Source organism: Caretta caretta, chromosome 3, assembly GCF_965140235.1.
Source record: "Caretta caretta isolate rCarCar2 chromosome 3, rCarCar1.hap1, whole genome shotgun sequence".
In the NCBI taxonomy this organism is placed as follows: domain Eukaryota; kingdom Metazoa; phylum Chordata; order Testudines; family Cheloniidae; genus Caretta; species Caretta caretta.
In genome coordinates, this window is record NC_134208.1 from 8623163 (window position 1) to 8649343 (window position 26181).

At 43.8% G+C, this 26181-nt stretch overlaps 1 protein-coding gene across 18 annotated transcripts in view; it reads left to right on the top strand.

The window, feature by feature from the left end:
• Positions 1-26181, top strand: part of HMBOX1 (homeobox containing 1) — a 156793-nt gene that overhangs the window by 66519 nt on the left and 64093 nt on the right. For 17 of the 18 annotated variants that reach the window (XM_075126329.1, XM_048845810.2, XM_048845816.2 and 14 more), the window contains 2 exons: positions 17212-17691; positions 19744-19829. In XM_075126329.1, coding sequence (XP_074982430.1) covers positions 17212-17691; positions 19744-19829 — 566 coding nt within the window. Of the gene's footprint in view, positions 1-8925; positions 9022-17211; positions 17692-19743; positions 19830-26181 lie in introns of those variants that run through there. The other variant, XM_048845813.2, reaches the window with a different exon arrangement.

Consider the following 26181-nt stretch of genomic DNA (forward strand, 5'->3'; position numbering starts at 1 on the left):
AGAAGGGTTTCTTCAGGTATGTTAGCAACAAGAAGAAAGTCAAGGATAGTGTGGGCCCCCTACTGAATGAGGGAGGCAACCTAGTGACAGAGGATGTGGAAAAAGCTAATGTACTCAATGCTTTTTTTGCCTCTGTCTTCACGAAAAAGGTCAGCTCCCAGACTACTGCACTGGGCAGCACAGCATGGGTAGGAGGTGACCAGCCCTCTGTGGAGAAAGAAGTGGTTCGGGACTATTTAGAAAAGCTGGACATGCACAAGTCCATGGGGCTGGATGCGTTGCATCCGAGAGTGCTAAAGGACTTGGCGGATGTGATTGCAGAGCCATTGGCCATTATCTTTGAAAACACATGGCGATCGGGGGAAGTCCCGGAGGACTGGAAAAAGGCTAATGTAGTGCCCATCTTTAAAAAAGGGAAGAAGGAGGATCCTGGGAACTACAGGCCAGTCAGCCTCACCTCAGTCCCTGGAAAAATCATGGAGCAGGTCCTCAAGGAATCAATTCTGAATCACTTAAATGAGAGGAAAGTGATCAGGAACAGTCAGCATGGATTCACCAAGGGCAAGTCATGCCTGACTAATCTAATTGCCTTCTATGACGAGATAACTGGTTCTGTGGACGAAGGGAAAGCAGTGGACGGGTTGTTCCTTGACTTTAGCAAAGCTTTTGACACTGTCTCCCACAGTATTCTTGCCAGCAAGTTAAAGAAGTATGGGCTGGATGAATGGACTATAAGGTGGATAGAAAGCTGGCTGGATTGTCGGGCTCAACGGGTAGTGATCAATGGCTCCATGTCTAGTTGGCATCCGGTATCAAGTGGAGTGCCCCAAGGGTTGGTCCTGGGGCCGGTTTTGTTCAATATCTTCATAAATGATCTGGAGGATGGTGTGGATTGCACCCTCAGCAAGTTTGCAGATGACACTAAACTGGGAGGAGAGGTAGATATGCTGGAGGGTAGGGATAGGATACAGAGGGACCTAGACAAATTGAAAGATTGGGTCAAAAGAAATCTGATGAGGTTCAACAAGGACAAGTGCAGAGTCCTGCACTGAGGACGGAAGAATCCAATGCACCACTACAGACTGGGGACCGAATGGCTCAGCAGCAGTTCTGCAGAAAAGGACGTAGGGGTTACAGTGGACGAGAAGCTGGATATGAGTCAACAGTGTGCCCTTTTTGCCAAGAAGGCCAATGGCATTTTGGGATGTATAAGTAGGGGCATTGCCAGCAGATCGAGGGACGTGATCGTTCCTCTCTATTCAACACTGGTGAGGCCTCATCTGGAGTACTGTGTCCAGTTTTGGCCTCACACTACAAGAAGGATGTGGAAAAATTGAAAAGAGTCTAGCGGAGGGTGTTGTACCAATAAAATAAAAACCAGCAGGATCTTATTAAAGGGGAAAAGGCAAAATACCACATTTATTGTGGATACAGAAAGAATCATAGTAAGCAGTTAGTTATAGCTATAACATTCCATTCAATCTCATATTTATTCACACATTCATTCATACAAACACACACACACACAGGTTCTGCAAGGTTGTTATCATAGTTACCAGCCTTAGAGTTGCTCATGCCAAGCCACTGGTGAGGTGGCCTGGACATGAGGAGGGAGCAGGGCCTTGTCAGATGCTCATCTGATACTCCTGGAAGTTGGTTTGCAGAATCAGACCCCAAAGTTCTCACTTTCTAGAGTCCATTTTTATAGGAATTTCTTCCTATGCCAGTCTATGGGAATTGCTTCATCATGCTGTTGCTGAATCAATCAGCAGATAGCACATTCCTGACGGCTCCGTGCTGCTAGATGTTAACTTGTTCTTTGGTTCTCCTATTCTTGAGGCTGTTGGGTGGATTCCAGTCTGCCCTCCAGGGGTCCTCTGGTTATTTCCACTTGACGCCTTCTTCAGCCGATGGACACTGGATTCTTAGGCTGGCACCTCCCTGATCATTCAGTTATTATCCACACCAAGCATCCATCCACATACATCCTCTATCTCTATTTTAATCACAATTGTTAATACAACAAAAGGGCGGGGAGTCTCTGGGTGCTGTTTCTGTTGTTACAGAGTTTTGCTTTGAGTCTCTCTCTGTGTGAATTGCTTTGAGAACAGACTCTGCCTTAGAATGTACTAACGCAATTAGCAGCTTGCAAGTTTCACACATAGAGGGAGAGAAACAGTACCAAAAACCAAGAGACCTCTTAATTAGTAATACCCTGGAATTTAAACTATGGGGAATCAAACTCATTTGTGATTTTAATACAGAACTTCTTTAATATGATCCAATAAAAATGATTAGGGGACTGGAACACATGAGTTATGAGGAGAGGCTGAGGGAACTGGGGATGTTTAGTCTACGGAAGAGAAGAATGAGGGGGGATTTGATAGCTGCTTTCAACTACCTGAAAGGGGGTTCCAAAGAGGATGGTTCTAGACTGTTCTCAGTGGTAGCAGATGACAGAACAAGGAGTAATGGTCTCAAGTTGCAGTGGGGGAGGATATTAGGAAAAACTTTTTCTCTAGGAGGGTGGTGAAACACTGGAATGCGTTACCTAGGGAGGTGGTGGAATCTCCTTCCTTAGAAGTTTTTAAGGTCAGGCTTGACAAAGCCCTGGCTGGGATGATTTAATTGGGGATTGGTCCTGCTTTGAGCAGGGGGTTGGACTAGATGACCTCCTGAGGTCCCTTCCAACCCTGATATTCTGTGAGACTAGAGGGTTGAAGCCTTTTCTTGATGACTGGGGGCATATATAAAAATGTCTTAGGAGAAAAACATTTTATATAGTATAAGCTGGGTATAATGTACAACGTGTATATATGGAGAGGCTAAAACATTGACAACCTGGATGGCTGAAGGCAGAATAGACTTCCGTGTCAAAGAGAGTGGTTGAAATCCAGCCTGAATTGGTTATGACATTAAATTATCAGCTCGGCCAGTTAGCTTGTGTGAAATTAGTTGTTTGATCTCAGTCAAACCAGACAAATAAACTGCATAGAAAGCACCCCCACAACTGGTGGAAAGTGATACTCTTGCTGGTGGTCTCAGCAGAGGGGCCATTAGATTCAAGGGCGACTTAACTGCATATTATGGGGGCAGCGTGAGGGAAGCTTGCACAGCTGCTGTGTGCACTGTACCTGTTTTGTGACTAGAGAAATACAATTTTCAAGGCTGTACGGTCAGCGTTTCTCATCACCACAAAATTCACAAACACAAAATAAAAACTCTGTGATTAAGAAGTTTGTCAGCAACAAACTGCAAGCAACGCTGTGTTGATTTAAACCTCTCTCTAGTTACCGTTTATCTAGCTTCGTGCCAGATAGACATTATCCAGAGAATACTGTTACCATTTTTATGGTTGAAAGGGTCATAACTCACTGTTAAATGTAATTTTAAAGAGGGAAGGCAAATCGTATGTTAAAGTCAAGGGAGAAGGTCGTATTTAGTGGCACCCGAAAAACAGTAATCTGTTGCAAATGATCTTTTTATAAAACAAAATTAGGAGTGTAGATGACATGCTTAATGGGATGAAGAATAATGCTATTACCTGCAACAGCAGTTTATACTGTGCATTGCAGATGTGCATCTGAACACATCTGCATCTGGCAGGTCACAATTGACATGAGTTTATTAGAATTGTGATTCAAAAATCATCCAAGGTTAGGATCTGTTTCTCGACATTTTGACTTCAGCCCATGTCTAGATGTCTACACATCATATCAAATGTTCGTAGTGCTTTGCGTCAAAAAGCGCAGCCATTTCTGCAGTCTCATGAGTCTTGCAGAGCTTGTGGGCTAGAGCAATGCATTTTAATGGAGATTTCCAGACCCAGAGGACCTGCAGAAAGAAATCTCTTCGGTGATGGTCAGTGTACATCGAATCCAGGTACAGCATGCAGGATAGAGAAACATGACCACTTGTGGCCATTAAGGAGCCCAAAACTTCTCTCAAAAATAGGGATATTAGCCCTGATTCCCATTTGAATTAATTAAATTCCATTAGACGTATCTGTGACCAGGGTCCAAGCGGGGCCACACTGAGATTGCTCAATCAGGGCAAACTGCAAAGAATGGGGCAGACAATCTCCAAAACTGGTGGTCATTCTAATACTTAAATTCACCAAGCCAGCAACAAAACAGCTTCTACAATACCTTACTGGTTACCCAGAAACCCAGTTCCCTTAAAGCACTCCAGCCTTGGGCTTCCACCCAGACAGCCAAGTCAAATATGAGGAGGAGGATTACTGAAAATCTTGTTCTTTATATAAAAAGTTCTACCAATCCCAAAGGATCGGACACATTACCCACCAGGTCAATTATTTCATATCTTACCCAAATACACGCTTACAGCCAATTCTTATTAACTAAACTAAAATTTTTTTAAAAAGAAAAGGGAGAGAGTATTGGTTAAAAGATCATTATACATACAGATACGAATAAAGTTCTTCGGTCAGTTTCATAGTAGAGATGATAAGCTTCTGAGTTGCAAAAAGTTCTTTCAAAATTAATTCCATAGGTGTTAGACCAGTGTCCAATATCAGAGTGACCCAGACTGGACCTGGGGACGTCAGTCTTGTGACTCAAACTTCTCCTGACGAAGCTTTTGCAGATCTGAGATACAGGAGTTCTTTTTATAGTTCACGGGCAGCCTCTTGACAGCATGCAGTCCTTGGATGGAGCATTGTGGCTTTGAAGTAGAATCACCTATTTTCTTTATACACAGGTAATTAGTTGCATTCATCAGCATACAGTAATTATCCATTAAGCAGTTCATAGACAGTTTACTACAAACTTCAGAGAGAAATATAGACAATGATATTATTACACCCAAGCTTCATCTAAATGTTAATATTGCCTTTTGATTTCTGAATAATAGAGATAGCAACAGACAGGAACCGTCTGTTGACAGGGTTAACATCTAGCAAGATATAAATAAACACAATTACTATTACCCCATATTCTCTAACAATTCAGGTTGCATTTCAAAGCTGTAGTTTATCTAACATGAAATGGCTCTAAATACCATTCACATACTTTTCTAATATGTCTCTAAAGGTTGAATTTAGGTCGTTTAACCTGCTAGTTGCTTAACCCTTTCTGGCTCAGTGTCACAGTATCATGCAATTTCAAAAGGACATGAAGTTCTTATTCTGTTGCTGCCCTACACTTGTTTTTTAGGGTTGCTCTGAGCTGTTAAACATCTGCTGCATTCTGCCATTTAGAACTTCAGTGGTGGATAGAGATATTCCTCTGTCCACGTGGGCAAAGTCCTGCTCCTTGGTGGGGCACATTCATGAAGAACATAAGAATGGCCGTACTGGGTCAGACCAATGGTCCGTCTAGCCCAGGATCCTGTCTTCCGGCCATGGCCAATGCCAGGTGCTTCAGAGGGAATGAACAGAACAGGTAATCATCAAGTGATCCATCCCCTGTTCTCCATTCCTAGCTTCTGGCAAACAGAGGCTAGGGACTCTTCAGAGCATGGTTTTGCATCCCTGCCCATCCTGGCTAATAGCCATTGATGGACCTATCCTCCATGAAGTTATCTAGTTCTTTTTTTAACCCTATTATAGTCTTGGCCTTCACATCGTCCTCTGGCAAAGAGTTCCACTGTGTGTTGTGTGAAGAAATACTGCCTTTTGTTTGTTTTAAACCTGCTGCCTATTAATTTCATTTGGTGATCCCTAGTTCTTGTGTTATAAGGAGGAGTAAATAACACTTGCTTAAATACCTTCTCCACACCAGTCATGATTTTATAGACCTCTATCATATCCCCCTTTAGTCGTCTCTTTTCCAAGCTGAAAAGTCAGTCTTATTATTCTCTCCTCATATGGAAATTGTTCCATATGCCTAATCATTTTTGTTGCCCTTTTCTGTACCTTTTCAAATTCCAATCTATCATTTTTGAGATGGGGCAACCACATCTGCATGCAGTATTCAAGAAGTGGGGGTACCATGGGTTTAGATAGAGGCAATATGATATTTTCTGTCTTATTAGCTATCCCTTTCTTAATGATTCCCAACATTCTGTTCGCTTTTTTGACTGTCGCTGCACATTGAGTGGATGTTTTCAGAGAACTAGCCACAATGACTCCAAGATCTTTCTTGAGTGGTAACAGCTAATTTAGACTCCATCATTTTATATGTAGAGTTGGGATTATGTTTTCCAATGTACATTATTTTGCATTTATCAGCATTTAATTTCATCTGCCGTTTTCTTGCCCAGTCACCCAGTTTTGTGAAGTCTCTTTGTAACTCTTCACAGATTGCTTTGGACTTAACTATCTTGCGTAGTTTTGTATCATCTGCAAATTTTGCCACCTTGCTGTTTACCCCCTTTTCCAGATCATTTATGAATATATTGAACAGTTCTGGTAACAGTACAGACCCCTGGGGGATACCACTATATACCTCTCTCCATTCGGAAAACTGACCATTTATTCCTAGCCTTTGTTTCCTATCTTTTAACCAGTTATTGATCCATGAGAGGACCTTCCCTCTTATCCATGACAGCTTACTTTGCTTAAGAGGTTTTGCTGAGGGACTCTGTCGAAGGCTTTCTGAAAATCTAAGTACACTATATGCACTGGATCCCCTTTGTCCACAAGCCTGTTGACCCCCTCCAAGAATTCTAATAGATTGGTGAGGCATGATTTCCCTTTCGAAAAACTATGTTGACTCTTCCCCAATAAATTGTGTTAATCTAAGTATCTGATAATTCTGTTCTTTACTATAGTTTCAACCAATTTGCCTGGTACTGAAGTTAGACTTACCGGCCTGTAATTGCCGGGATCACCTCTGGACCCATTTTAAAAATCAGTGTTGTATTAGCTATCCTCCAGTCATCTGGTACAGAAGCTGATTTAAATGATAAGTTATATACCATAGTTAGTAGTTTTATAATTTTACGTTTGAATTCCTTCAGAACTCTCAGGTGAATCCTGTCTGGTCTTGGTGACTTATTACTGTTTGTTTGTTCCAAAACCTCCTCTAATGACTCCTCAACATGGGACAGTTCCTCACATTTGTCACCTAAAATGAATGGCTCAGATTGGGGAATCTCCCTCACATCCTCAGCCATGAAGACCAGTGCAAAGAATTCATTTAGTTTCTCCGCAATGGCCTTATCGTCCTTGAGTGCTCTTTTAGCATCTCAATTGTCCAGTGACCGCACTGGTTGTTTAGCAGGCTTCCTGCTTCTCATTTATCTTACTTTTTGAGTCTTTGGCTAGCTGTTCTTCAAAATGTGTTTGTGCCTTTCTAATTGTATTTTTACATTTCACTTGCCAGCGTTTATGTGCCTTTCTATTTTCCTCAATAGGATTTCACTTCCACTTTTTAAATAATATCTTTTTGCCTCTAATTGCTTCTTTTACTTTATTGTTCAGACATGGTGGTACTTTTTTGTCGTCTTAGTATGTTTTTTAATTTGGGGTATACATTTAAGTTGAGCCCCTATTACGTTGTCTTTAAAAAGTTTCCATACAGGTTGCAGGGATTTCACTTTTGGCACTGTACCTTTCAATTTCTGTTTACCTAACTTTCTCATTTTTGTGTATTCCTCCTTTCTGAAATTAAATGCTACCATGGTGGGCTGCTTTGGTGTTTCCCCACAATAGGAATGTTAAATTTAATTATGTTATGGTCACTATTACCAAGCGATTCAGCTATATTCACCTCTTGGACCAGATCCTGTTCTCCACTTAGGACTAAGTCAAGAATTGCCTCTCCTCTTGTGGGTTCCAGAACTAGCTGCTCCAAGAAGCAGTCATTTAAGCTGTCAAGAAACTTTATTTCTGCATCCTGTCCTGAGGTGACATGTACCAAGTCAATGTGGGGATAGTTGAAATTCCCCATTATTGTTGAGTTGTTTATTTTTATAGCCGCTCTAATCTCCCTGAGCATTTCACTGTCACTAGCAGCATCCTGGTCAGGTGGTTGGTAGCATATCCCAATTGCTATATTCTTATTATGCAAGTATGGAATTACTATCCATAGAGATTCTCTGGTACAGTTTGGATCATTTAAGATTTTTGCTTCATTTGACTCTTTCTTTCACAGATAGTGCCCCCTCCCCCACCAGCACGACCTGTTCTGTCCTTTCGATATAGTTTATACCCTGGTATTACTGTGTCCCATTGATTATCCTCATTTAATACGAGGCACTGTAGTTCACCCATCTTATTATTTAGACTTTTAGCATTTGTATGTAAGCACTTAAGTCACTTTTAGCTGTCTGCCATTACATGATGTAATTCAATGGGGCTCTTTTTCATTTGACTGTTTCTCATCAGATACTACCCATATTTTATCATCCTCCATCCTCTCTTGTTCCTAGGATATAGAGAATCTCCATTAACAGATCCTCCCCTAAGGGGTGTCGGTGTCCAAACCATGTGCTCCTTTGTACCTGTCGGCTTTCCCCCAGCCCTTAATTTAAAAATTGCTCTGCAACCTTTAAGTTTGTGCCAGTAGTCCACTTCTATTTTGATTTAGGTGGAGCCCATCCTTCCTGTATAGGCTCACTCTTTCCCAAAAGGTTCCCTAGTACCTCATAAATCTAAACCCCTCCTCCTCACAATATCATCTCATCCATGCATTGAGACCCTGCAGCTCTTCAGGGGCAGGGAAATGTTATGTTTAGACTTGCAGTTTCATCTGTTGGGGCATGGAAGTGGGGGCTGTTGTATTGATTTAGATGGAATATATGGGCCAAAGGCATTAACATAACCCTGTCACTGTCCAACATTAAACAGTATTAAATGAGGTCCAGGACTTGGTATGTAGAGACCTCAGCCTGCATAGCACTCTGGCAAACACACCATTAAAAATCCTCTTAAGCTTTTATTAAAGGTACAGAAAAGATAAAACAAAGCATGTGAAATGTAAAGTATTAAATAAAGCTTTCATTTTACCAACAGGACTTGTTTCCTTTCCCTTCAGCTGGAGAGACTTTTTAAAAGCAACACCCCCCTCACCCCACCCTGGTTGATTGACAGTCTACTAGATGGTATCAAAGATGATTGTAAGTGTCCTTGTGGGAAAAATAGATGTCCAGTCTTAGAAGGAAAAGTCTGCTTGTCTAGAAGTCTTAGGTGGTATTAAGAATGGTAATAACTCATCCCAGATGATATTTGGGATCTAGTTGGATCTGGTAGGGGTAGTGATGTCATTTTGATCTCTCTCTCTGGCCCATGCTGGCCAGGACATTTCTTAGGAACAGGATGATGTCAGGCCCAGAGTCCCAGGAAACAGTAAGGGTGGCAGCCACGCTGGTGAAGCTTGCTCCAGTAGCCTCTGTTCTTTTAGTCTCTTTTCTTCTCCCTACTGTCCCTACCAAATCTTTCTTTTAAGGACCCAAAAAGGGAATGATGGGTGAAATAGCTCATCCCCTCATTATCTTGCCTGCCAATTAGGCCTAATATCTAACATGCCAATTTTCGTTCATTAACTTTCAGCTTCATCTCTCCTGTTTTTAACAAGCATAACACACACAGTCCTTGAATCATATTAACTTGGCCTTTTTTTCCTGACTCATTTAGTTATTCCATCTGTTTTGTATTTTTCCCCATCCACGTTTGTTGTTACAGATTATATAACATCTTATAAACGTTGGCATACTCCTTACATCTGCGCTCACAATTCAGGTATATTTGTAGGCCAAATTGTCACAACAGGACAGGGTTACCTGGATCTGGCCAAGCATTCCACCTCCTCAGTCAGCAGAGGCTAGAGTCCCAGCTGCCTGGCAGTGTGCTTCCCTCAGGCAAAGTTAATTCTGGGGGGGCCCACACTCAGTCTACTGGTCCCTCGAGGAGGTTTCCAACCTGTAAAGGGGAAGAATTTAAAACTACAGAGAAGGTTAAGACCCACAGGTTTGGGAAGGAAGGCAGAGAGGGTATAGAGAGCAGCCATCCCACCAACACAGCCCGAATTCATGGCGTGGCTTTGGCAGGACTGGGCCCGAGAGAACGATGCTGCAGAGGTGGCACTTCTTCCTTCTGCACTTTTCTGGTTGGGATAAGGTAAGAATGGCCATACTGGGTCAGATGAAAGGTCCATCTAGTCCAGTGTCCTGTCTTCTGACAGTGGCTGGTGCCTGATGCTTCAAAGGGAATGAACAGAACAGGGCTATTCATCAAGTAATCCATCCTCTATTGTCCAGTCCCAGCTTCTGGCAGTGAGAAGCCTAGGTGCACCTAGACCAGGCGTTCTCAAACTTCAGTGCACCGCAACCCCCTTCTGACAACAACAATTACTACACAACACCTGGAGGGGGGACTGAAACCTAAGTCTGCCCGAGCCCCGCTGCCCCAGGTGGACTAAAGCTGAAGCCCAAGGGCTTCAGCCCCAAGCCAGGGCCCTGTAATCTGAGCCCCACCACCCAGGGCGGGAAGCCCTTGGTCTTTGGTTTCAGACCCTGGGCAGCATGGCTCGGGCTTCGGCCCCAGCATGTGTAACTCCAGCCTTGGTAACCCCATTAAAATGTAGTCCCAAGCCACTTTGGGGTCACGACCCACAGTTAGAGAAGCGCTGACCTAGAGCATGGGTTTTGTCCCAGACCATCTTGGCTAATAGCCAAGGCTAATTGGATCTACCCTCTATGAACTTATCTAATTCCTTTTTGAACCCAGTTATATTTTTGGCCTTCACAACATTCCCTGGCAATGAGTTCCACAATTCACTATGGATTGTATGAAGATGTACTTTGTTTGTTATACCAATAAAATAAAAACCAGTAGGATCTTAAAGGGGAAAAGACAAAATGCCACATTTATTGTGAATACAGAAAGAATCATAGTAAGCAGTTAGTTATAGCTATAACATTCCATTCAATTTCATATTTATTCACACATTCATTCATACACACCCACACAGGTTCTGTAAGGTTATCATAGTTACCAGCCTTAGAGTTGCTCATGCCAAGCCATTGGCCAGGTGGCCTGAACAGGAGGAGGGAGCAGGGCCTTCTCAGATGCGCATCTGATGCTCCTGGAAGTTGGTTTGCAGAATCAGACCCCAAAGTGCTCACTTTCTAGAGTCCATTTTTATAGGAATTTCTTCCTATGCCAGTCTATGGGAATTGCTTCATCATGCTGTTGCTGAATCAATCAGCAGATGGCACATTCCTGAGTGCTCCATGCTGCCAGATGTTATCTTGTTCTTTGGTTCTCTCATCTTGAGGCTGTTGGGTGGATTCCAGTCTGCCCTCCAGGGGTCCTCTGGTTATTTCCACTTGACGCCTTCTTCAACCGATGGACACTGGATTCTTAAGCTGGCACCTCCCTGATCATTCAGTTATTATCCACACCAAGCATCCATCCTCTATCTCTATTTTAATCACAATTGTTAAAGCAAGATGAATATAACAAAAGGGCGGGGAGTCTCTGGGTGCTTTTTCTGTTGTTACAGAGTATTGCTTTGAGTCTCTCTGTGTGAGTAGTTGTTACGAAGAATTGCTTTGAGAACAGTCTGTCTTAGAAAACACAATTATCAGCTTGCAAGTTTCACACATAGAGGGAGAGAAACAGTACCAAAAACCAAGAGACCTCTTAATTAGTAATACCCTGGAATTTAAACTATGGGGAATCAAACTCATTTGTGATTTTAATACAGAACTTCTTTAATATGATCCAACATTTTAAACCTGCTGTCGATTTAATTTCATTGTGCGACCCCTGTTCTTGTGGCATAATTAAACAAGTCCCAACGAGCAGCAGTAGCTATGTTGGTGGGAGAGCGTCTCCTGCCAACAGTGCTGTCCACACCAGCACTTCTGTCGGTGTAACTTAAGTCAATCAGGAGTGGGTTTGTTTCCCCCCCCACACACCTCTGACAGACAATTTTACTAACAAAAGTGCTAGTGTAGATATAGCTAGTAGTAAAAACAACAAGGAGTCTGGTAGCACCTTAAAGACTAATAGATTTATTTGGGCATAAGCTTTTGTGGGTAAAAAAACCCACTTCAGATGCATGGAGAGGTGGGTTTTTTACCCTCTGTAACTGGGTGCAGACTCACTGGCAGCACCTCCTTCTGGTCATCTCAGGGAATTAGTGTTCCAGCCTCCAGAGCGCTCTCTTCAGGCCAGTGTCTCGCCTTGCTGCTGGCTCCCGTGTCCCTCCCAGGACCCTGGTGCCCCTTTCACTGGGTGCTGCCCCCTGGCAGTACCCCACAGTTCTGGGTCTCCCCCTCCCAGGGGAACCCCTCACCCACTATCCCTACCTTGCCTCACTCATAGGCTCCTGCTAGCTAGCTAGCCCCCGCCCCTTGGGGCAGATTGCAGTATGAGCCACTCATCACAGGCAAGGTTGGGTTTGGAGCCGCTGCCTCGGTCTAACCTTGGGCTGTCCCCTGCAACCCCAGTACCTGTTGGGCCTAATGCTAGGCTGCAGTCTGGGGCTTTCCTGGCTGGAGCTCCTCAGGCCCTTCCTCAGCCCTGCTCCAATCTAGGTCCCTGCAGCCAGGTCCCTCCCTCTCAGAAGCTAGCGAGAGTGTGCGCTTCTGCGCCTGGCTTTTATAAGGCCCACTGGGTCTGTTTGGGGCGTGGCCCCTAGCTGCGGCTGCTCTGCCAATCAGCCCAGCTCTTCCCCTGCCCCAGCCCTCTCCCAGGGCTATCTTAAACCCCTCTGGGCCCAAGCGGGTGTCCACCCCGCTCCACCGACAAAAGCTTATGCCAAAATAAATCTGCTAGTCTTTAAGGTGCCACCAGACTCCTATGTGGGGATAAAGTACTAGAGAATGTCCATTAATTAATTGAGGTGGATGAAATTAATTATTCTAAAGTGGCTGGGTTGCTTCACTCCTTTGTAAATTGGTCTAACAAGGAAAGTGAAAAAGGAGGCATGAAGAACTAGAAAGTAACTGAGACCTGGTTAAAATAACTGTACTATCAACTCAGTGTAGTTATTCTTTAAAATGCCGTGGATGCTTGGTAACATTGAACATGTTCTAGTGTTGCCAACTCTTGTGACTTTTATTGTGGGTCTCACGTTATGTGGTATTTTTCTTGAAGTCCCAGCTCTCGCATTTGGATATGCGAGAAGCTCATCTTTCATTTAAAAACAAAATCAAGTTTTTTGTAGTCCTCATCATTGAGTAGAAAGTCTTGAAAACGTGACCTGCCGTTCAAAATCCACAAAGCAAATAAGTCTTTCACATATATTATTTAAAAAAAACCTCTTGGCTCGTGGTTTTTGGGTGTCTGACTCACAATTTAAAGCATGTGAGCTTATGCTTAAGACAATTAACTAACAAATTTGCAGAATTGTTGATGGTCCTTTTTGAGAAGTGATGGAGAGCTGGGAAAGGAAAACTGGATAAACCAAAAGCCGATTCGCCACAAAAGCCTGCAAGGAGCCAGTGTTTCTCTTGCCTGACATTGTGCCAGTCTTCGGGTGTGTCTACATTGGAGCTGGAAGATGTAAATTCCAGCTCGAGGAAACGTACCCACATTAGCTCTGATTGAGGAAGGGCGCTCAAAACAGAAGTGCAGCCGGAGGGGCTGGCCGTGTTGAGTATGTTCCTAGCATCTTGGAAGGGATTGTACTTAAGGTGTCTAGCCCCTCCCACTGCTTGTGCGACTGCAGCTACACTTCTAGTTTCACCGGGCTAGCTCAGTCAAAGCTAGTGCGGGTACATGTCCTCAAGCTGGAATTCCTGCTGGAGCAGGAAGGTGTAGACATACCCTCAGTTCACCCACGCTAGCTCTGCTTGACCTAGCATGCTAAAAATATCACTGTACCTGAGGTAGCACGGACAGTGTCAGAGGGGGGCCCGGTGGGCATGTACTCATGTGGCTAGCCCAACCTATTACCCATGCTACCCTAACTACACTGCTATTTTTAGCATGCTGCCTCGAGTAGAACTACCACAGGTACCTCTGCTCAGGCTGGGAATCATACCTCCCAGGAAAAGGTAGATGTACCCTAAGTGTCTAATTTGAATCTGCTCCCTTTCTTTGCATTAGAACAACCCTCCCTGCCCTCAGTCAGAAATTGGAGGTCAGACTAAAGAGAGGAAAATACAATCTAAAAACAAATAAAAGGTTGTGAATTAAATCCTCTCAAATGAGGATTTACTATGGAAAAGCGCCACACCTTTTAAAACTATGTTTTGGGGTCAGAGCCACATCTGGAAGCGAGCTTAAAGAGCACATTAAGGCCCCAGTCCTGCCAGAGCCTATGAGGTCACTGGGGCTCTGTGTGGGTGTAATGCATTTTAGGATCCTGGCCTAAATCTGTAGACGTTATTAAACTGGAAAGTGATGTGAACCCAAGGGTTGGTAGGTACGTGATACAATACTTAGGCCAGGTCTATATTAAATACTTCGTTCAACCCAGCTATGTCTCTCAGGGGTGTGAAAAATCCATCCCCTTGAGGGATGTAGTTAAATCCCCAGCGAAGATAAGATTAGGTCAACAGAAGAATTCTCTTGTCAACCTAGCTGCTGCATCTCAGGGAGGCGGATTAACTATAGTGACAGGAGAAAGCTCCCATCACTGTAGTGAGTGTCTGCACTGAAGCTCTAGAGCAGCACAGTGGCAGCTGCACCACGGTAGCGGTTTAAGTGTAGACACAGCCTTAGTGTGTGTTCTTAAGATGGGTTAGCTAACCTTCCGTAGCTGACTCCAGTTAAAATGGCAATGAAGACATGGCAATTTTGGTTAGCAGCTTGAATTAAAGCTTGGGGCTGGATTCAAGTTGCTAACCCAAGTTAAAATGGGCGTTGCTATGTTTTCACTGCTATTTTTAACTTGGATTAGCAAACCTGAGTTAAGAACCCACCTTTGTTTTGCAGGATAGACAAATGACTGGACAACCACTGGAGCACTGTGTACCGTTCAGGGCACCTTGGTAATAGAAAGACAAACAAACTGAATGGAATTCAGAGAAGGATATTCCCTACATTATATATAATTTCATTTTCCCTCAGGACTAAGCTAAATGATCTGGGAGCTGGCTTCCATCTCTTAATTGTTTGCAATTCCATTCAGTTATTAGATTTCTACACTGGCTGTTACTCTCTGCTTATAGTGGGCTAAGTTGGGAGCCAGTTTTTTTTTTTTTTTAATTTAAAATAATCCTTATTGGAGAAATTAATACTAATCAGCCATAAAAATCAGACTCTCATGGGAGTGATACACTGCCAGTGGCAGCAGGAGAGCCGCGTTGGGGGCATGACTTCAGCCTGATCCCACCCTCGCAGCTAGGGTCCCCTGGAGGGGGCATAAGTCCCTGTGAATCCTCCTCCCCCTACCCACCCACCTCTCCACCGGTGGCAGCAGCAGTGCAGAGCGGTTGCGAGGATATACACACTTGTGGACTTCAGAAGAAAAATGTGCATTCGTTCATTAAATCATTTTTTAAGAATGCAGCCGTAGCCGCTTCTACAGTTGTGAGAAGCAAACCAGTGAAAGGGACTGAGTACATATAACAGTGCAGGACTGGAGGTGGGAGGTTCTGCTTCAGTGCCCCTCCCTCTCTACCCTGGGATTCCATCGACAAGGGTAAAACCCTTTTTAAAGGGATCCCTGCACCCTGGTCCCTTTAATCATGGTACGGCAGCGTAGCTCTAGCGTGGCCCATCTCTCTCCCCGCAGGTCACAGAGCTCCAGCTTGGGGTGTGAGTGCCTGGAAAGGACCCCCCTTTACCCACACCAACACCAGTAGTAGTCAGGACTGGGAACTGCTATACCACTGCAGCTTCTGTGTGCCTTTGGCCCAGCACAGAGAAAGACATAAACACCGAGTTCATTAGGGATGCAGGGTTGTTGGGGCAGGCAGCCCCACTCCTATAAAGGTTTGGGATTCTCGTTGGGGCCCCATTCCCCCACTGGTTTCAGTATGTTGTCAGCTCTCTCTCCCACCACTGCCATGCTTGGGATTCCAGGTGGGCTCCAATGAGCTTCAGAGAGTTTGCCATTGCTTCTCCCCTCACACCCTTGTGTAGGACCACAGGAAGGGGAGAATGCCCCATAATTTTTTCCCCACTCTCATGCTGCCCTCTGACCTCCAGCCGCGATCTCCAAGATCTTCTGATGGCTGAAAGAAGGGCCCCTGCTTCCTGCAGACTTTAGAAGAGCTATTATGAGGGAACTTGAGGGGAGAAAGATTAAGGGGTCGTATGGCCATTTCCCATGGATCTGCTGAGGCCTGCCAGGAAGGGGGAGTGCCCAGCAAGCCTCAGGATATTGTCCACCATTATGCAAAGTTTAGGAGGAAAAAAGTTCTTTTGACAAGCCTCCCTAGTGATTACACATGAGATCTCCCTTGGCAAAGAACAAGGCTGGGGCCTTATTTCTTTAAATGAAAGAGCTCAGGTCTCTAACAGTAATTAGACATGCTGCACTCTGCTTGTCAGGTCTGGTGATCCATGGCAACATTCCAGATTCAAAAGTTAACAGCTTCTGAAATCAAACTTCAATCAACGTTGGTGCTGCAAGGCACTAGATTTCAGTTAGGGAAGTTCAAGAAACTGGGTTGTAGCTCTCTCCTTCCTTCAAAAAAGTTAAGACTATTTGAACTCTTCACACTTCTGACATTAGGGAATCATAAAACTCATTAACCCTTTTCTGCATCCCTGAATATTTTTAGAAAAATTGTACCTCTGGCCCAGCTCTAACCTGCGAGTTTTGAGGCCAATGGGTAGAACCCTGCAAATCTGGATATCCACTTTATATCCATGGACCATGTTTGCGGATCAGATGTGCATACAAATTTTGTATCCACACAGGGCTCTACCAATGGGACTTTCCTGGTGGATTTGGGGGTTGGGCAAAATTGGACATATAACGGAATCTCAGTTGCAGCCTTAATTATGGAGCAACTGTTGTCATTCCATAAGGCATGTTTATTGAAGATAAGAGAGTAGAAAAGGGAGCTGGGGATGGGAAAGTAATCAAAAGGTATGTTGGGCGAGATTTGAAGTAAGAGAGTGAGGTATTCTCTGAAAACTATGCAAAGTTATTCTTTACCAGAAGCAAACAAACAATGAACCTGAAGTTAATGGGAGCTTTGCCATCGAGTTCAATGAGTGAGAGGGATTCCACCCATTGGGCCGGCTTGCCCTCTCACTTATATGATTTACACTGGTGTAAATGAGACCAGAATCAGGCCTATTGTCTTCTGTTAAGTGCCATACCTGAGATGCTGTACATGTCCCATAGTGAGCTTTTGCACTAAATTGTTTGCTTTCACATTTCACCTTATTTTTAGTCTGCTGGAAACCATGTCTCACTACACAGATGAACCCAGATTTACTATAGAGCAGATAGACCTGCTTCAGCGCCTGAGACGTACTGGAATGACCAGACACGAAATCCTCCACGCCTTGGAAACCTTGGACCGTCTCGATCAAGAGCATAGTGACAAGTTTGGAAGAAGGTCTAGCTATGGAGGTGGTTCCTACGGCAACAGTACCAACAATATCCCAGCATCTTCCTCTACAGCCACAGCTTCTACGCAGACCCAGCACTCTGGGATGTCCCCATCGCCTAGCAACAGTTACGACACCTCCCCACAGCCTTGCACTACTAATCAGAACGGGAGGGAGAGTAACGAGAGGTTGTCGGCTTTCAATGGGAAGATGTCGCCCACACGCTATCCACTTGCGAACAGCTTGGCTCAAAGATCGTACAGTTTTGAAGCCTCTGAAGAGGACTTGGATGTAGATGACAAAGTGGAAGAATTGATGAGGTTAGTAAAACTTGTAGATGGTTCAGTAAATCAGCCTGACGAACCCTCTAAGAAGAGAGCTGCATCTCGGGTGGAGCGGGATGGGAGGGTTACTTTAGTTTTTATATGTATTGTCGATAGTGTGAGGGGTGCCTTAGATAATTATCCACATGTTTGTCCCCCGTTGGCCACCCTCCCCTTCGAAGCCCTGTGCACATTTGTCCTGGGCTATGTCACGGATCCCTCTTCAGTCTTAGTTTTTTCCAAAGCCTGGATTGAGTTCCTTATCTCAGTGCACTGTTTCCATCCTCACCACATTCAAATCCCTTGGAAACAGCCCTCTTCTCCCATGAGATTCTCCACCACGGGCTCATGTCAGTCCAATGCCTTCTCTTTCCCAACGTTGTATGGGAGAAGAGGGAAACAGCTCTGTTAATGCCTTCTTCACGGACTTAATATATCATGTCTTATCTGCCTTTTGGATAATAAGCTCCTTGTGGCAGGACTGCCTCTGTTTGTGTGTTATGTAGGGCCAAGAATGACAGCATTGAAATAAGAACAATTATGAAAAGGCAGGTATCGTCTATGGAGAACTTATAGTCAAGATCAGTGGTCATCTTTTTTCCTGTTGAGGGGCTTCTTCCTTGTTAGGCAGGATACCCCTTCCATTTAGCAATATGGGAAAGGTTAGGGTGGTTACTGCTCCAAAATTAAGAATCCATGATCTTAATAGTGTATAAGACGAGAGATGGAAGATTAGCTCAAGCAAGAGGCAGAATGAGTGATGAAATGTAGCATGTCTTTTAAATTCAGTTGTGGGGGGGGTGTTGTATTTTATGATTTATTTGTTGTTGCTGCTGTTCGTCGTTGTTTTGGAGTGTTATGTTTTCTCATGTATACTTGGCAAATATTGGACTGGGGCTTGCAGACCCTGGAGGACATGCATTTTAAGGAGGGACTGAATGAAGGTGTGGTGGCTGGGTCAAGGAGACTCAGAAATGAGTGGGGAGAACCACAAAGGTGGTGAGTCATGCTGCTTGGGCTCAGCATAGTGGGGAATCTGAAAGAGTTGAGGGTAGCAGTAGGCAGGCGCTCCTTTCGCTGAAATCTACCTGTTGTCGGATTGGGAGTTCATGAGCATGATGCCCCAGATAGTGTTTGGTGCTTGTTCCTGTTGAAATGTCCCATGTTTTCTTGTGTGGAAGGTGCGGGTTGGGCGTAGAAGAGATGACGAACCTGCAGTATTTGTGTTTCACTCACACTTTCCAAGCTTGAGGCTGGTCACATTACAATTTTGATCACCGAACCCTGCTCAGAAAAAGTCAAAGAAAAAATGTGTTACCCAGGAATAAACCCAACCTGATTTTAAAAGCCCAACAAAACGGATTCTGAATTTCACAGGTGCAGGCGTTTGTTTACTGCAGTTTAAGCTTGCTGCATATTACAGCCCCTAAGAAACAAGTAAATTCTTTTTCTTTTAGCATAATTATTCAGTCCCTTCTGAACCATCTCTCCACATTTTTTAAAAATAATCCTTCCAGAAAAACTAGGGATATAACGATGACGGGTATTCTTTCATTCAGTGCACCCACACACCAGGCTTTTGGGGGCGAGGGAGGTTGTTGGGGTGGAGGTTGCGAAATCTCTTTTCCTTCCTTCAGCCCCGTTGTTTGAAATGTTTGAGAGGGCTTGTCGATATCCTCATTTGTGGAGCTAACCATGCAGACCCTGCTATCTTTTATTTTTTGTGCTTCATTTTACGACTGAGTTTTAATGCTGGTGTGAGAGATTTATTCATCCCTGTGTAATGAAACTTTGTACATTCCATATGGCAGCCCTACACCTAGTATGAATTATATAGGCTATGAGTCATCCATCCGCCTGCTGGGATGATTTGATCAAACATGACACTCATTAAAAGAAGTGTCCACTGGTGAGCTATTTTGACTGTTCTCTCCCCCCCCCGCCGCGCAGAGGCCCCCACCCCTTAAGCAAAGGAAACGAAACCATTTTACATCTTCAGAGTGCCCTTTGGTCTGTCTGTCTCTCTTGTTTTTTGTTTTGTTTTGGTAGGAGGGACAGCAGCGTGATAAAGGAGGAAATCAAAGCCTTTCTTGCCAATCGGAGGATTTCTCAAGCAGTTGTTGCACAGGTAACAGGTAAGAGCTTGAAGAGCCCTTTATTCATTTTGAGTCCTGTGTCTAGCCTCCTGTGTGTGCCTGTGCAGATGTTGGATTATTGCTCGGCTTTCTGCATTGCAGTGCAGATCTGTCAGCTTAGTCATGATAATGTATGCCTTTGATTTAAGACCCATTGTCCCGCACATCATAGAACTTCCCCAGTGAATCACTTTTTGTGTGTGTGTGTGTGTGGCTTTTGCTAGCAAATTTTATTTTACAGCATTGCAATAAGCGCAGAGTTCCTATCTTAAAACTAAAACAGTTTTCTTTAATTCTGAAGTTACACTATTACGTGTGGCACATGTATATACACAAATATATATCTGGGAATGTATCCATAGCTGGCATCAATACACTTAGCATACTGATTGTGAGAGTTTGTCCACTTGTCCTTGAGTCGCAAATAATAATAAAAGGCAGATGTGAGGGGTGAGGGAATGGCCATATTATCTGTAACCTTGTTTCAAAGGGGAAAGTACCGTATTTCTTCCCCTTTCCCTCTTTTTCTCCATTGGCATTAGGGATGAGTGAGCAGACTCCAGTAAAGCTATTTAGACCTTCACACAACATGCTGTTTGCAAAGCACTTTACAAATGTGGATTAATTCTTTGCAGAGAGGTTTAAGTGGCTTGGCCAAGGCCATCCAGAGAGTTTGGTAGCAGAATCAGGAGTACAACTGGAGACAAAACAACTTACTCTTCCTGACCTTTATTTATTTATTTTTAGACCCACGCCTGAATAGAAGTCTTGAAATAGTCAGATAGTTAAGAAAGAAAATGTGACTATAAGTGCCAAACTCTTGTGAGAGGAGAAGTTCTAGAGAATTGCCTTGTAGGAAATGATCCTGCACCGATGGGAAGATGGCCTGGATGGTGTTCTAGCTCTTTTCCATCTCTCCCCACATGTGAAGAGAGAGTGAACAAATGCTTGGGAAGTGTGCAACCTCTTCCGGTGTACCCACTCTCGATTTACAAAGGCAGATGCTGTGAGCAAAGGAAAAGAAACAAGACGCATTCCTTGGATCTTTCCAAAATTAGGGTTATTTCTGGCCCTTTTGTTATAAATCCCAATTTGACCAAAAAAGACTACCTCATGGATGAACCCCTCCCCTGAAGCTTTGCCTGCAGGTGTTGCCAGTCGGTTAGGCCTTTAAAGAAAATGCTGATGTGGACAGTGCAGCTCTATTGAAGGACGTTGCTTCAGGATTCCAGGTGTAAACTTTTAACTCCCCCTGTCTCTCCTAAAAAAGGCATTCTTCGATTGGGTTGTTAGGGATGAGCACGTGAGTGAGTGACTGTTGGCTGCATGGTAGCTAAAGTGGTGTATATGTCAATTTCAAATCACAGATCTTGAACTAGATCTTCAGCTCATGTAAATCAGCGTAGCTGGGGTAAATTGATTTGCACTAGCTGAGGATATGATTCTTTATCTCCTTCTACTTGCCAGCCAGAGGCCCCCTTTTTTTTTTCTTCCCCATCTCTTCACATAATTTTACCATTCTTGATGCGAGAGCCTTCTCTGCTCAATCTTCTGCCATTTGGGGCTACTTTCTTGTCTCCCTCCATCCCATTTAAAATCTCCTCTGAAAACCTCTTTTTCCCTTGCCTAATCTTACCTCCACTGCAGCAACTTGTAAGACCCCCTATAGGTCTAGAACCCAGGTCTGTTGAGCTGCCATGCTGCTGACATCTCCATGATGCTACTCAGCAGCAGCTGTAACCCGCTTCTGTTCTATGGCCCAACATCCTGCTGTGGACACAGACTATGGGAAGCCCCGTCTCAAGGGGTCTGACAAGCAGCAGCCTCATGGTTCCTCACTGGCTCCCCACTCTATACAGACCCAAGGGGCATTCCAGGAAGTGTCCAGACGACAGTGTGGATCTTCTGTAGTTGCCATAATCATTTCTGCTCCCTGCTCTGACCTTGACTTGCCTTGGACTTTGCCTCCTCACCTGGACCCTGAAACTTCACTTGGACTCTGACCTTTGGTTTTGACCCTGCCATGGAACCTGACTGCAAATTCCTCCACTTCTTCCAGCCTTAGATTTGCTCTGACCCTTGGTCCCAGCTCTCCTTGTTGGGATCCTGTTTAATTTTTGTGAAGTGTTTTGGGATAGAGTTCGTACAAAAGGCACCATACAAAAAAAAATACACTCTTTACTATGCATCTGCAGTAGCACACTATGACTTTTTCCTTTTTATTTCTCCATTGCTGGTGAGGGGGATGGTGGGAAAAGGAGGGGAGAGAAAAAATATCTAATTGTAGCTGAATGTTGAATTCTGTAGCTGAGGTAGTACAATGTAGGCCTTTCAGTCTGAACCATATTCCCCCTACTTAGTTTTGTTTTTTGTTTTGTTTTTTAATGACCATAAATTTATGAAGTGATCAAATAATAAAACTGACATGGAGTAGTAAATGAGGAAGGCACACAGTGAAGTCGTCTGTAGTGTCAGAAGAGAACAGTGTGAAAAATGGCAAAGGAAATTATGAAATGGTGACCAGAAAATAAAGAAACGATTGATAAGGAGAAAAACCCAGCAGAGCATTTACTAGCGCTCGTACTAAATACAGAAGCTGCTTTTTATAGCAACTTTCTTTAATGGTTTCTGTAATAAGATAAACAAGAAGCTCTTGGGTTGGGAGCTGTATAAATAATCTTCTACTGATAAGAAAAATGACAGTATAAACAGGAGCTAATAATAGTTCCTGCTGAATTTCCCATCTTGTTGTTTGAAACTCCTTTAACATAGTTGCAGCTTTACTCCCTTCAAGGGTAGGTTTTCAACATTGCATGCGGTGAGTGAGATGCCAACTCCCCCTTAACAATAACGGAGAGTGGCATGTCTTAATCGGTTGTGATAAAAACTGAAAATTTGCCCCTGAACCAAGTGGTTATAGGTACTAGGGCAGCATTTCTCAAACTGGGGGTCCCAACCCGAAAAGGGGTCACAAGACTATTGTAGGGGGGTTGTGAGAGCAGCGGCTGCTGGCCGGGCACCCAGCTCTGAAGGCAGCACTGCTGCCATTAGCAGTACAGAAGTCAGGATGGCATGGTATGGGAAGGTTGTCACAGCCTGAAATATTTTCAAAGGGGGTCCCAGCAAAAAAAAGTTTGAGATCCCTTGCAGTAGGGCAAAGAGTGTTTTTCTGCACTTACTAAAGGAAGCTGCCAAGTAATTTAGGACCCTGATGTAGGGTTTGAATTTGGGGTGTTTTGAGGGTGGGGCAGAGTTTAAGTGTAGGTTTATGAAACCTAATACCTGCATTATTTATATATTTAATGGGGGCCACAAAAGTATCTGAGCACCTCACAGATTATTGATGTATTTGTGCTCACAACACCCCTGAGGCAGGGGACTGCTAGTATCCTCATTGTATAGATGGGGAACTGTGGGACAGAGAGGCTAAGTAACTTATCCAATGTCACATAGGAAATCTGTGGCAGAGCAGGGACTTGAACCCAGGCCTCCTGGGTCCTAGGCTAGTGGCCTAGCCATCCTTTCTCTTAGAACATCAGTTCATATGTTTCAAAAATACGTAACGACAGGGTTTTTTCTAACATGTTTGTCAACAATCATTCTGTTCATTCTACTTGTATGGCTCATCCCTGTCCCACCCTTTCTCTGTCTTGACTATTTAGACAATAAGCTCCTGAGAACAGAACCATCTCCTATGGTATGTACAGAACCTAGCACAAATAATAATCATCCATGCAGTGTTGGAAAGCCAAACACAGCAACATGGAATAGTGCACAAAGCAAAACCCAGTATGAAGAAAATGAAACTGACTAGAGTAGTTCCATTGTCACACTGAATGGAATTCAAAAAGTTATCGACCAGCATAAATGAGGAGAAACAATTTTTTAAAATATTTGGTGTTGGTGGTGACACAGGTGAGGATTTATTTTAACACGATTTTGATCTTTGCACCTTTCCTCCAAACAAACCTTGCTAACGTACAAAGTTGATCGATGTTCTTTGCGGGCACATATTGTACAAATCCAGGATTCGTTGTTATAAACACGAGAATGAAGGCATAAAATCAGTCAGTTCTCCTCCAAAACCAGTGCTTAATTTGTGCCTGGGCTTGGCAGTTCATAGCCCCGGCACCTCTGGGCTTGCTGTCAGTTATGAAAGTAAAAAAATTGCTTGAGTCTCGGCACCTAATTGCTTGAGCCCCAGCTCTTTCATTACAGATTAAGCACTGTCCAAATCCCATACTTTCCAGGTGCTTCTATATACTTCTTTGCAAGAGACATTAAAAAAAATAAAAATTGCAGCCACAGAGGATGAACGCACCCATCTGTGAGAGGAAGGGGAAAAACAGTGATTAGGGGTTTGTGTGAGCAGCAGTCTCCAGGGTTGTGAGCAGGTATGCGCTGAACACACTGGAGTAGTGAACCTCTGTGCCTGCCTTCTCCTGGTGTTGGTTTTTACTGCCTCTTTGGCATGTGGGAGGTAAATTTTCTTCCAAATCATCTGCTTGGGGGACGTGGCCCAAGGAGCCGTGCAGTCTGAGGAAATATCTCTGGGTTATCATCATCTGTGAACCGGAACCTGCCATGGGGAGTGTGTCTGAGAAAAGACCTGGCAGAAAGAAAGGGCAGAGGCAAAATGGGAGCATGGAGAGAAGCAGGAAGAGGGACAGAATTGGAGGCATTTGACAAATATTCATTAAAATGTCAAACTTATCAGAATTTGCCCTGGTTCTTTTGTGACTGCCTCTCCCCCCTGCATTTTCTATGACAAAGCTGGGTGCCGTCATCGTGATGTACAGTATTCCTGGCTTGTTGGCCCAGAGACCAACGGACCTCGATCTTCCTCGTGATCCGTGAGTCAGTCTGAGAGTTTTTTTTCCAGACAGCCGGATATTAGATGCTCCAGATAATTACCTTCGTGAATTTGCTTTTGGCAGCGTTTTTTTCCTGCCAGTGTAATTTCCTGAAATAGCAGGATTAGAAGCTATGTTACTGGATGGTACTGGTGATGGATTGAGAAGCATCCCTTTCCTAGTGCTCTGGTGAGTCCACTTATAAAACCAAACTTTTAGGAACTAGAAACTGTATCACAACCAAATAATCTTTTTTGTTATTTGTTTTTGCTACAAGGACATCATTAAAAATAAATAACAGAAGGATGGAGTTGTGGTTAAGGCCCTACATTGGGACTCAAAAGATCTAGGTTCAGTTCCTGGCTCTGTCACTCACGTGTGTGATGATGGGAAAGTCACACTCTCCCTGCCTCAGTTTCCCAACTGTAAAATGAGTATAATAATACGTGTCTATATAGGCTGCAAGGTCTCTGAGGCAGAAATCATCTCTTGCTTTGTGTACTATGTACAGTGTTGGGGCCTCCAGACTGGATCATGATCCAAATAATAAAAAATTGTGTATTTCACAGAGGAAAGAATTCCCAGTAGTCTTAGCTAGCATTTCATAAATACAAAGTATTATTTAATTTGCATTAGCATCCAAAATGTGCTAGCATTTTTCTAACAGTGGAAACTACAATATTTGCCCCAGAGAGCATCCGAACTGAACTGACAAAGATAGATGAAGAGTTGGGGAGGAAAGTGATCACAAGAAGTTTGAAAGTGATGCGGTAGAGAAAGAGGAACCAATGGAGAACTCTAAAAAGTTGACTGATCAAAACAGTGAGCGAGGAAGATGACCTCAGCAGCTGCATTTTGTATTGGCTGGAGGTGGGAGGGTTGGAGGTGATGTGGGTGTTGGAGAAACCACAGAAACTGAGATATGAGGCCTGAACAAGAATTTTAGCTGTGTGGACAGAGAGAAAAGGATCTGATTCTCAACAGGAGTGATTACCTGGAGTTAGTCTATTGATATAGACGAGATGCAGCCCACAACATTCTGAAGTGCAGGTCATGGGATGCAGTAGTCATTACAGAGCATGTCATGTTGGAACTTGCAGTAGTGTGCATAGAATTTGTAGAAGAGCACTGTTCTAATCTGTGCATGTCAATGTCCTGTACAAAGGTCCGTTTTACAGAAAGGGGTTGACTGCGGAGTGATGTACCATAGACCACAGTGAGTCAGCAGTGAAGCTGGGAATAGAACCCCAATGTCATGGCTCTCACTCCTTTGCTTCAACCACTGGACCAAGTTACCATTAACGTTTGCAAGCAGCACAAGTGTATTAGGTAGCTGCAATCTGTACTATTTTATACAAAACAAGTGTAGCAAGTTGCCAGTGCAGCCTCTCTGGCAAAGAGTGGATGCCCCAATATATTATTATGAAAATATGTTCTGCATCCATAACTTTAGTATTTGATACTTTGCTTTTATATCCTACTTTGTTACCAAAGAACTG